General features: G+C 47.2%; 1 protein-coding gene across 6 annotated transcripts in view; it reads left to right on the forward strand.

The window, feature by feature from the left end:
* The window catches only part of ZNF512 (zinc finger protein 512), a 28120-nt gene extending 15878 nt beyond the window's left edge, over positions 1-12242 (forward strand). For all 6 annotated transcript variants that reach the window (XM_076332389.1, XM_076332392.1, XM_076332393.1 and 3 more), the window contains 6 exons: positions 3447-3614; positions 4247-4441; positions 5136-5237; positions 8979-9041; positions 9526-9624; positions 10104-12242. In XM_076332389.1, coding sequence (XP_076188504.1) covers positions 3447-3614; positions 4247-4441; positions 5136-5237; positions 8979-9041; positions 9526-9624; positions 10104-10403 — 927 coding nt within the window. In that variant the 3' untranslated portion in view covers positions 10404-12242. The remainder of the gene's footprint in view (positions 1-3446; positions 3615-4246; positions 4442-5135; positions 5238-8978; positions 9042-9525; positions 9625-10103) is intronic.
* Positions 12243-12509: the final 267 nt, after the last annotated feature.

Raw genomic sequence — 12509 nt, forward strand, 5'->3', positions numbered from 1 at the left:
CCCATCAAATCCATACCTCTCCAATTTAGAGAGAGGACATTGTGGGGGACCGTGTCAAAGGCCTTGCAGAAGTCCAGATAGATGACATCTGTGGCTCTTCCCTTATCCACTGGTGTAGTGACTCCATCATAGAAGGCCACTAGGTTGGTCAGGCAAGACTTGCCCTTGGTGAAGCCATGCTGGCTGTCTCGAATCACCTCCCTGTCCTCCATGTGCCTTAGCGTAGCTTCCAGGAGGACCTGTTCCATGATCTTCCCAGGCACAGAGGTGAGGTTGACAGGTTGCTAGTTCCCAGGGTCCTCCTTTCTACCCTTTTTAAAAATGAGTGCAATGTTTCCCTTTTTCCGGTCACAAGGGACTTCACCCGACTGCCGTGATATATGAAATATGGAGAGTGGCTTGGCAACTACATTAGCCAATTCCCTCAGGACTCTGGGATGCATCTCATCAGGTCCCATAGACTTATGTATGTCCAGGCTCCTCAGGTGGTCTCAAAGCTGGTCTTCTCTTACAGTGGGAGGGACTTTGCTTCCCCCAGTCCTTGCCTTGAGGTCCATCCACTCGAGACGTGTGGGAAGAGAGATTGCCAGTGAAGACTGAGGCAAAAAAGTTGTTGAGTACCTCAGCCTTCTCCTTGTCTGTTGTTACCAGTTTGCCGGTCATGTTCATCAGGGGGGTACAGTTTCTTTGACCTTCCTTTTCTGGCTGACATACCTATAGTAGCCCTTCTTACTATTCTTTGTGTCCCTTCCCAAGTTCAGCTCCAGCCGCACCGTGGCCTTCCTGACCCCATCCCTACACAACCAGGCAGCATCCCTATACTCTTTCCAGCATACCTGTCCCTGCTTCCACTGCCTGTGCATTTCCTTCTTGCCCTTTAGTTTGACCAGCAGGTCTCGACTCAGCCATGCCAGTCTCTTGCCTTCCTTTCCTGATTCCTTACACAAGGGGATCAAGAGCTCTTGCGCTCTGTGGAAAGCGTCCTTAAAGACTTGCCAGCTGTGTTCTGTTCCCTTGTCCCTGAGGGCAGTTTCCCAGGGGGTCCAATTGACTAACTCCTTGAACAGCTGCAAATTTGCTTTCCGAAAATTCAGGGTCCTGATTTTACTCTTTGCCTGTCCCATATGCCTCAGGACTGCAAACTCCACCAGTGCATGATCACTGCAGCCCAGGCTGCGTCCAATCGTGATGTCTCTGATTAGCTCGCTTGCGTTGGTGACCAACAGGTCCAGTAATGTATCCCCTCTGGTAGGGCTGTCTGTTCCCTGGCTTAAGAAGTTATTCTCAATGCACTCCAGGAGTCTCCCGGATTGCCTACAGCTTGCTGTGCTATTTTTCTGGCAGATGTTGGGGTGGTTGAAGTACCCCAGCAGGATGAGAGCCTGCAAGCGCAATACCTCCTGTAGCTGGAGTAGGAAGGCTTCGTCAATAGGCTCCCCTTGATCAGGCAGCCTGTAGTAAACACCGACCACAAGGTTCCCTTTGTTGCCTTGGTCTGTAATTCTTACCCATAAGCTTTCAACCTACTTGTGGCTATTCTTCAGAGACAGCTCTTCACAATCTATCCATTTCTTGACATCAAGGGCAACCCCTTCGCCCCTCCTTCCTCTCCTGTCCCTTCTGTAGCCCTCGATAGCAGCGCTCCAGTCATTGGATTCATCCCACCAGGTTTCAGTAATGGCAACTAGGTCATAGCTTTCTAGCAGCATGGTGGCTTCCAACTCGTCCTGTTTGTTACCCATGCTGCGTGCATTGGTGTAGAGGCACTTCAGCTGGGCTGTCGGCCGTACCACCTTCTTAGAGGAACACACCTTAATTCCTTTGAGGTATTTCACTGGTGTTTCCCTGTTGGCTCCTCTTACCTCAGGAGCCCCTGGCTCATCTCTGTAAGACTTCAAATGTGCTCCAGTGTACCCAGCGTGTCTCAGAGCAACAAGCTGAGGGCCCTTGCTAGCATCCCGTCCCTCAAACCTTGGTGTGTCATCCCATGGCTTGTCACGGGCGAGCCTGATGTTATCCCCTTCCCCCTTCAAGTCTAGTAGTCTCTTTAGGGACTTTGGTGGGATGTTGTGTTACAAGGAAAGCAGCAGGGTGCCTGGAGAATTTCCTCTAAACACTTGTGAAGCACTGAGCACAGAGAATGAATTTTGGAATGACTGATACTTGGTTAGAACCTCATGACTAAACAAAGTAGGAGTCTGGTGTATACTAACTAGCTCAACTAGAAGTTTTAGGGCTTCACACATGATTTGTGTGAAGGTGATATTCTCTTGCTTACACTAGAAAGGAGTTCACCTTCGGTTACTGTCTGATCCTCATTCGAACCTTTTTAGAGAGGATAACTAGAGTGATTAAAATTGAGTTTTTATTTTTGATTACAGGTTTTTTTTAAATGGCTTCTTTAAACTAGATGTGTAAATGTAGATTCAGCAAAGATACGACTTTATAAATGCATTCAGTGGAAGATGTCAGGGAGGAAGAAATTAAAGGATAACCATTTTACCTTGCAACAGTATTCTAAACTGTTCACAGAATTACACAATTGTTAAGGTTGGAAGGGAACTTCGGAGGTCATCTAGTTCAACCCCTGTGCTCAAGCAGGGTCAGCTAGAGCTCTTTGAGCATTTGATGTGTTGGTGTCTTCAAGGGAGATCGAGAGAACACTGGATTGTTTCTTGTGTGCACCAAAAGTATTTTATTAATGTGTACTTCTACTCTTTCCTTAATTGTTTGTGATAGCTGGGAAGATGGTTTTATGCATAATTAGCTGTGTGAGTTTGTCTGTGGTTTTTGAAAATATTGAGATTGGCCACAGCTAGAGAAGGGGATGGAGGGCAGATGGGATACATCTAAGAACATTAAAAACTTGCTGATGCATGTTTGATTTGTCCTGTTTCCAAGCTCAGTGTCAAGTTGATCACTGGATTCAGAGTTAGGAGATATTCTAGTAAGTGACATCCACAGGAACCATTTGAGTTTTTGTTGTCCTCTGCTGCAGCATGAGACAATAGCTGTGTCCTAGGAATAGCTGAAAGTTTTATTTACCATCACCCTAATATTGCTGCATTCTAGACAGTTTGACCAGCCAACCAAGTATAAAACCTTCCTCTTTTTCTGCCCAACTCCTCCATTTGTATCTGAAAATCTTGCCGTTTTGTGCATCCTCATTTAACTTCTTACTTCTTCATTCCATATATTGAAATTTTCTGTTGCCCACTACATACAGAGAAGTACTAAGAAACAGTTTCTCCCAGTTGCAGCCAATTCTTTGTCCCAGATATTGTTTGTCTGAATAGACCAACATTAAAGTTTACTACCTGTTTGTCTCTGGTCTGGCAGGAAAAGTGATAGTACTTTGGTCAGCAAACTGTGGATTCTATACACAGTGGTCTTGTGATCACTTGGAGAGCATTTTTCTTTCACGTGTTTTTCTTCTGCATTGACAGGGCTGCACAGGCAGCTTCACTAGCATAATGGGATACCTATATCATGTTAAAAAATGTGGGAAGGCAGCTTCTGAGCTGGAGAAAATGGCTATGAAGTGCCATCACTGTGGAAAAGCATACAAATCAAAGGCAGGACTTGTCTACCATCTCCGATCTAAGCATGGGCCGGTAAGTGCAGATTGCCATAGTTATCAGGATAGTGTGGTGGTACTTCAGCCGTTCAGACTTGAGACACACGTAGGCTTTTGTCTGCTACTTGGGTGGGTAATCAGGGATAGCAAATCCTTGCATTTTGCTGTCTCTCTGGAGTATTCTGTCCTTGATACTTTCCTTCTAGCAGCAGCTGTTGCTGTTGTGTGACTAGGATGAAGTTTTTAATAGTAAATCACCATGGCAGCAGTAAACTTTCCCCAGCCTGACTTTTGCTCCATGGAAGAATGGTTCTAACATGTATAACTTGTGAGATGCTTTTCTTTCCTCTTAGAAGACCCGACATTGGAGCAGAACAGGCAGTACTATGCTTGTTGTCCATGAGTGTTTTAGAGCGAAGGATGTGATATCCTTTTAAGACCAGTGGCTGCATGAAACTCTCTGCTTGAGCCTTACTCCTGTGACCCCCCTGAGTAGATTTGGGGGTCTGCTCGCTAGTGGGATGCACTTCTGTCCTATGTCTGTGACAGTGAACCACAGCTGCAGCAGCATTTTTGTGAGGGATTTGGCAGAATATTTATTCACAGTATTTAGTGTAACTGAAATAGGAACTAGTGAAGGAGGCTCACCTTTTTTGGCCTTCATTGCAGGTCACTTTCCTCCATGAGGAGAGAAGAACAGAGAGTCTGAAGGAAATAAAACGGGAGCCAAATAACACAGGCAGAGTTCAGAGGAGATCTGCAAAGGTGGCAATCTACTATCTCCATGAGCTAGCTGGAGAAGAGCTGGCCAAAGAGTGGCCCAAGAGAAAAGTTCTGCAGGACTTGATTCCAGATGACCGGAAGGTACAAGGCCTTAAAAATGCTATACAGTGTTTGAGTCTTTCTTCACATCAGATGAGTCTTGCACTAGCATCTGTCCAGTGTTGCCAGTGCTTAGTGGCCCATGGAAAGCAATATTGAAGAAGTAATATCTTGTGGGAGGGATCAGGTTTTGCTCTCTCTGGTCTTAGATTACAGTATTGCTACAGTAGCAATTGCTGTGTTATAAGTATTTTATTCAGGCAGGCTATAATGACTTTCAAGTCCTATTGCTATAATTTTCAGTGGGCACAAGTAATGAAGGCATTTATAGGCAGTATGTTGCTCACAAGTCATAGGTTGCATATCAGTGCTGCCATGCAGTGATATTTCATAGTTTTTCAGGCTTCAGAGTTTCCAGGAGCATCTTTTAGGCTGTAAGGGAAACCCAAGGGAAAAGGATGATTTATTATTTTAATGGGGTTAAGTACATTTAGAGGAATTGTTGTAGTCAGAGTTATGGCAAGTTTTGGATTCTGGTATTGTGGAGGGTTTCCAGATTCAGTTATGTTTGTATAGAGTCAGTGAGATGGGAAAAGATTGGTTATTGAGAGTTTGGCTGTTAGAGTACGAGAAGCCATAGCACGTCGGTCTCACAACCTGGGAGAGAAAGGGGCATACTTGGCACTATGTGTAGTCAACATTGCTTCCAGCTTTCAATTCCATCTCTTTATCTCAGCTGAAATATACTCGTCCTGGACTGCCCACATTTAGTCAAGATGTGCTGTGCAAATGGAAAACAGAGATAAAGATGTACCGAAGAGTCCACTGCCCAAATCAGGTAATCCTTAAGTGTTTCTGAAGCCTCAGAGGGGACAGATTGCAGGTCTGTATGAGCAAACAGCTTTCCGCAGCCTTGAAACTGCAGTTTGTCTGTCTGTGGGAGACAAATTCTGCTTCATCTCAGTATGGTTTGTTAGTGTAACCAAGACCCTGTTTGGACTGTTGCCCTAGGGATGATCATAGAATCATAGAATCATAGAATCATTGAGGTTGGAAAAGACCTCTAAGATCATCGAGTCCAACCGTCAACCCAACACCACCATGTCCACTAAACCATGTCCCTAAGTGCCTCATCTACTCATCTTTTAAATACTTCCAGGGATGGGGACTCCACCACTTCCCTGGGCAGCCTGGTCCAATGTTTCACCACTCTTTCAGTAAAGAAATTTTTCCTTACATCCAATCTAAACCTCCCCTGGCGCAACTTGAGGCCATTTCCTCTTGTCCTGTCACTTGTTACTTGGGAGAAGAGACCAACACCCACCTCGCTACAACCTCCTTTCAGGTAGTTGTAGAGAGCGATGAGGTCTCCCCTCAGCCTCCTTTTCTCCAGGCTAAACAGTCCCAGTTCCCTCAGCCGCTCCTCATAAGACTTGTTCTCCAGACCCCTCACCAGCCTCGTTGCCCTTCTCTGCACATGCTCCAGCACCTCAATGTCCTTCTTGTAGTGAGGGGCCCAAAACTGAACACAGTATTCGAGCCTGTGCGGCCTCACCAGTGCCGAGTACAGGGGCACGATCACTTCCCTACTCCTGCTGGCCACACTATTTCTGATACAGGCCAGGATGCCATTGGCCTTCTTGGCCGCCTGGGCACACTGCTGGCTCATGTTCAGCCGGCTGTCGACCAGCACCCCCAGGTCCTTCTCTGCTGGGCAGCTTTCCAGCCACTCTTCCCCAAGCCTGTAGCGCTGCATGGGGTTGTTGTGGCCGAAGTGCAGGACCCGGCACTTGGCCTTGTTGAACCTCATACAATTGGTCTGGGCCCATCGATCCAGCCTGTCCAGGTCCCTCTGCAGAGCCTTCCTACCCTCGAGCAGGTCAACGCTCCCACCCAACTTGGTGTCGTCTGCAAACTTACTGAGGGTGCACTCGATCCCCTCATCCAGATGATCGATAAAGATATTAAACAAGACCGGCCCCAGTACTGAGCCCTGGGGAACACCGCTCGTGACCGGCCGCCAACTGGATGTAACTCCATTCACCACAACTCTCTGGGCCCGGCCATCCAGCCAGTTTTTGACCCAGCGCAGAGTACACCTGTCTAAGCCGAGAGCCGCCAGCTTCTCTAGGAGAATGCTGTGGGCCGAGAGCCGCCAGCTTCTCTAGGAGAATGCTGTGGGAGATGGTGTCAAAGGCCTTACTGAAGTCCAGGTAGACCACATCCACAGCCTTTCCCTCATCCACTAGGCGGGTCACCTGGTCATAGAAGGAGATTAGGTTGGTCAGGCAGGACCTGCCTTTCATGAATCCGTGCTGGCTAGGCCGGATCCGCTGGTTGTCCCGCTCATGCCTTGTGAGTGCCCTCAAGATGAACCGCTCCATAACCTTCCCCGGCACCAAGGTCAGGCTGACAGGCCTGTAGTTCCCCAGATCCTCCTTCCAGCCCTTCTTGTAGATGGGCGTCACATTGGCAAGCCTCCAGTCGTCCAGGACCTCCCCTGTCAACCAGGACCGCTGATAAATGATGGAGAGCGGCTTGGCGAGCACCTCCGCCAGCTCCCTCAGCACTCTCGGGTGGATCCCATCCGGCCCCATAGACTTGTGAGCATCCAGGTGGCGTAGCAGGTCATTGACTGCTTCCTCTTGGATTATGGGGGGTTTATTCTGCTCGCCGTCCCTGTCTTCCAGCTCGGGGGGCCGAGTACCCTGAGGATAACTGGTCTGACTATTAAAGACTGAGGCAAAGAAGGCATTGAGTACCTCAGCCTTCTCCTCATCCTCGGTGACAATGTTCCCCCCTGCATCCAATAAAGGATGGAGATTTTCCTTGGCTCTCTTCTTGTCATTAATATATTTGTAAAAACTTTTTTTGTTGTCTTTAACGACAGCGGCCAGATTGCGTTCTAGCTGGGCTTTTGCCTTTCTCATTTCTTCTCTGCACGACCTAACGAGATCCCTGTACTCTTCTTGAGTCACCTGCCCCTTCTTCCACAAGCGGTAAACTCTCCTTTTTTTCCTGAGTCCCAGCAAGAGCTCCCCGTTCAGCCAGGCCGGTCGTCTTCCCCACCCGTTCTTCTTACGGCGTACAGGGACAGCCTGCTCCTGCGCCTTTAAGACTTCCTTCTTGAAGAACGTCCAGCCTTCCTGGACCCCTTTGCCCTTCAGGACCATCTCCCACGGGACTCTCTCAACCAACGTCCTGAACAGGCCAAAGTCTGCCCTCCGGAAGTCCATGGTTGTGGTTTTGCTGCCCCCCCTCCTTACTTCACCAAGAAGCGAGAATTCTATCATTTCATGGTCGCTAAGCCCAAGACAGCCTCCGACCACCACATCTCCCACCAGTCCTTCTCTGTTAGTAAACAGCAGGTCGAGCGAGGCACCTCCCCTGGTAGGCTCCCTTACCAGCTGTGTCAGGAAGTTGTCTTCCACACACTCCATGATCCCTCTGGAGATGTGCTTGTCCACTTCAGAGCCAGTAACTTGGTGTCAGACTGGTACGGCTTTCACATCCAGCTGGGAGTTGGTCTATTTGGAGGTTTGAGCAGTAGAAAAAGACAGACCCCTGCCTGTCTAGTAGGTGTACTAAATCTGATCATAGAAGGGAGGACTAGAGATGGAAATGTAAGAGTAGAGGGACTTTGTCTGGCACAGCACTTAAGTTTGCTTTTGAAAGCTGGAAATGAGCTACAGAAGGCTCATGCATGGCACTGTCATCCTGGTCTAGGGATGCTTATGTATGCGCACTTAGTTTCTTACAATCCCACGCAGCAGTCACCAGTCAGATCCAGTGAGAAGAAATGGCCCCATTGGTGGAAACTATGTTAGATGTGACACACACTGCTGGATAGCCAAGGGTCAGTGGTGGCTTCCGTCTGGGTTTGGTGTAGACAATGCCTTCCCCCTGCCCTACCCCACCCCCAGCACTCTTTCCCCAGTTTTCAGGCTTGTGTTATTTCCAAGTATAAGAATTGCAACATAATGTTGTATATGGAGCTGTCCCCAGAAAGCAGCTGTGCTATTTTACCAACCAGTAACCCAGAAGCATGTCTTTCACCTACCTCCTGTTTCAGGGTCTGGGCTGTCAGCTGAGCATGATCGAGTATCCCAAGGCTGATGCCTGAAGCTGCCCTTTAACTAAGACCATTGATGTTGGATGCAGTACTTCTGCTCTGTGCCACTAGATACACAAGCAGGGCAGGAGAGATTGAAGTGTCTTGTACTTGCCCCTGTGCTTTGTTTGTAATTAATCTCTGCTGCACTTTAGGCAAAATGCAAACTCTATCATTTTACTCAGGGTTTTGACAGAGGGTGAATGTAACTGTGACAGGAGTCTCTTTAATATGTCTAAATGTGCTCAGAAACTGGAAATATTTAACTTACTGAAAGCTTAAGTCTCTTTTAATGGTCTTTTTACCAGAAGCTTTCTGGCTTTGTAGGACTCGGTATCTCCCTCCCTCTACCTCTCTTACCCCTTTTGGAATTGTCTTCCAGAGAATAAGACTTTCTTGTGCAGGAAGAAGAGTTACTGGAAACTTTAACTAGAGTTTTGCTGACACACACTTTTTTTACTGTTTCAGGGTTGTGAATCTGTTTATGGCAGTGTCTCAGGACTCAAATCTCACCTTGGCACGTGTACCTTGGTTGGTAGCCTTCCTGTACTCACTATCTTTTATACCAATAGCTTGACTGTCCCTGTCCCTTAGATACCTCCTTATTCGAGCTGTTGTCCTGCCATCTGCTAATCTGAATTCCTCACAGTTTGAGTGCTTCCCTATGTGTTAATGGGGTTGCCATTGCAAATACTGCTTGAGGCAAGGAGGAAGCATCTTAATGACATGCATTTTAGTGAAACTACAGTCCTACCTGTAGATTCACAGCTACAAGAGCATTTTTTCCAGGTACAGTGCTGGAGACCTTGTAACATCTCACAGAGTAGTCTTATGCTTTGTGGGCATAACCGGGCAATAATGTCAGTGCTCCTGTAGCTAAAGCATTGTCTGGTGTGAATAATAGTTTCTGCTTCTTACTGCTGGGTTATATCTGAGCAAGATTCAAATACAATATATAGGTCTATCAGCCTTCTAGGCAACAATTGGTGATGGATTTTTTTTGTTTTCATGCCAGGGAGACTTTGTGGCTGGTAAATACAAGTGTCTCCTGTGTGAGAAGGAGTTCATTTCAGAGAGTGGGGTCAAGTATCACATCAACTCTGTGCATGCTGAGGTAAGGCAGGCAGAATGGAAGTCCTCAAACCCCAGGTTGTTGGAGATGGGGAGGGTGTCTTGGGAAGGAAATGCTGGATGCTTGCCCTGTTTTATTTTTTCCTTGCTCACTGCTGGGAACAGGGTCCCGGACTCAAGTGGCCTTTGGTTTGATTAAACGTAGCTGGTCTTATGCATTGGTCTGGGGAGCAAGTGTTGTGTAGTGTCACATGTCTTGTCCCAAGCTGCTGCTGCTCAGTTCAGCTCTTCAGCATTTCCCATGCCTTTAGCCAGGCAATTGCCAAATCAAATCTGAATCCTCTGAGACAGTGACACGTGAGGAGGAACATCGAAGAACAGAGCTTTGTTAGGCAGCTACCTTTCCAGATCTCACATTTCAGGAAACTCTTGTCCCACAAGGGAGCTTTATTATAAGCCCTGATAGGCTTTATATGGTATTTCCACCATCAGTACCAACCTGTTGCCTTCTAAACCTTCCAGGACTGGTTTGATGTGAACACAACTACCACCAAAAGCTTTGAGAAGCTAATGAAAATCCGCCAAAGAGAAGAGCAGAGGAAGCAACGGAAGAAACGTCCTTTGACCCGGGGCAAAAAGAAGAGAACTGGGACCCTGGCTGCCAAGAAGCTCCCCGCTGCTGGAGTTGAAAAAATGAGGAGAAGTAAGAGAAGTCGTCCACAGCGGGTGGACAATGAGAGTGTGAGTAGTGAGGAGGGGGAGCCCCAAGTTGCACAGAGAGTCGAATTTCCAAAAAACAGCCGCAAGCGAGGCCGGAAGTAAATCCATAGAAGAAGAGAAGGAGTAATCCTAAAGCTTTTCAGTTACAAGCCCCACTTCGGTCAGGCTCATAACCCACAGCACTAATATAAGCAACTGAATGTCTTTGGGACTGTGACTCCATACTACTCTGTGACCTTGATTTTGAAACTGTTGCCTCTGGTCAGTTGGGAGAGACTTCAAACCAAAGCTGTGGTACAGAGGCTGCCTCTCCTGGTGGTGTTCCCTTGGACAGTGGCACTAGCAGTGTACCCAGTGTAGTTCCTGCTCTGATTACAGTCTCAGTTTGGGTCACATTAGTTGCTTGTTTAGTGGTTTCCAGTACAGCAGCTGTCTGTTTTGTCACCTTCCTCTGATCGGTGAGATCAGGGTTCTTTTTTAGTAGTTCTCCCTGTAAGGGACTGACTAGCACAGTGTTTAGGTCTCTTTAAGGGGGGAATCCTTTCTTGCACAGTATGCACACAAACTAATCAGTGCTGTGCAGAATACAAAGGCTTTAGCTTGCCCTGTAACTGTCCTGTCTATTGTCAGCAAGGCTGCCACAGAAGAGCAAATACATTCCTGGCGTGTGCTCCAGTCTGTTGCACAAGGCACTGTCTCTACTTCACACACTGATGTTTAGGCTCAGCACCAGACAGTAGCACATGAGCTCTGGTCTGCTTGGAAGTGATGGGACATCATTATTACCCTTGTCAGTAACCCGATATTCCCCTGGCATCTGTAGTCTGTAGCACTGGGTGTTGAATGTATGTAGAGGGTCTTCCAGTCCAGTGAGAAATAAATAATCTCCAGCCTCTTGGAGATTCACTGGCCTTTCAGAGACCCCTAGTAACTAATGTAATAAGATGGCCTTCGTGGGCCCTCTGAAGACTGCTTGTTTCAGACTCACCTGGGAAACAAACTTACTGCAAGACAGTGCATACCTACAATAGCAGTCTTGCTAATGCTGAAACCCAGGTTCCATTGAACTGCCTTGCCAGTGTGTTGTTCTTTGTCATGCCCACGCTCCCATAGTGTCCTTTTTTTCTGCACTGTAGATGCCACCTTTGTTGTCTTATATCACCTGTTTCTTTTCAATACTGCTTCCTTTGTGTGAATGAGGTATATTAGCAGTGACTTCCCTGTGTGGAAAAGGTTAAAAGAAGAGGGTTCATTATGTTAAGTCATGTGTTGGCATGAACTCTGGATCATAGGGAATATCTTCTTGTGCTCCATAAATGCAGCAGATGTCATAGAAGCTAGTAGGAAGCAGCAGCACAGGCAGTCCTACTCTGTCTTTCAGAGAATGGATTCTCCAGAATTTCTGTTATCCAAAGACCCACTGTACCAGGAAGTTGCAAAATTTGACCTTTTCCTTGCAGTTTTGCAGGCAAGAAAACAGGCAGCTGGTTCCATGTTACCTCCCTGTGAATTTTCACTGTCTACCAAAGTTGCTGGTGCTGAAATTCACAGGGAAGACATTGCAGTGCCTGGTGAACAGGCGGGTTTATACGTATGTGTTATTACCAGAATAATCACATTGGCCCACTTCCCAGTGGGAAGTGCTGTATGGCCAGGGTGTTCTCAAGAACTGCCTCTCCCATATAATAAGCAAAGCAGACCCCAGCTGAGCATGGTCTGTTTCTCATGGGTATTAACACCTGTATGGTACTGAGACAGCATGCAGTGTTCCGTTGTGATTTACATGCAGTAGTTACACTGCCTTTTGGAACCAGCTGTCACAGTGGTTGCAGTGCTGCGCTGAAAGTATAAGTATGTGGACTTCTGTGCAGGGTGTAAAAGGTTTGCAGTAAGAGGGGCAACATCAGAAGACGACAAAATAAAATGTCACCAGTGCGAGAATGTGTTTTCTTGTCTGTTTGGTGTGTAGTGTTCTTGGTACCATCCCTACTTGCACAACACACCCCAGCCTGCCCACTTGGTTGTCCTGCATGCTCTGGTGCTGTTCGGTTGTCTGCACCATTTCTCCTCAGTACTCCACTCTACACAACTGTACTTTGACCACACATGTTTACTACCTTCCTGCCCAATAGATGGACAACACAATAAACCCATGAATTAAAGGAGGTTTTTCTTAGTGGATTTCAGTCTAGAGTCCTATTTACTCTC

The sequence above is a fragment of the Aptenodytes patagonicus genome, chromosome 3 (assembly GCF_965638725.1).
Source record: "Aptenodytes patagonicus chromosome 3, bAptPat1.pri.cur, whole genome shotgun sequence".
NCBI classification, from domain to species: domain Eukaryota; kingdom Metazoa; phylum Chordata; class Aves; order Sphenisciformes; family Spheniscidae; genus Aptenodytes; species Aptenodytes patagonicus.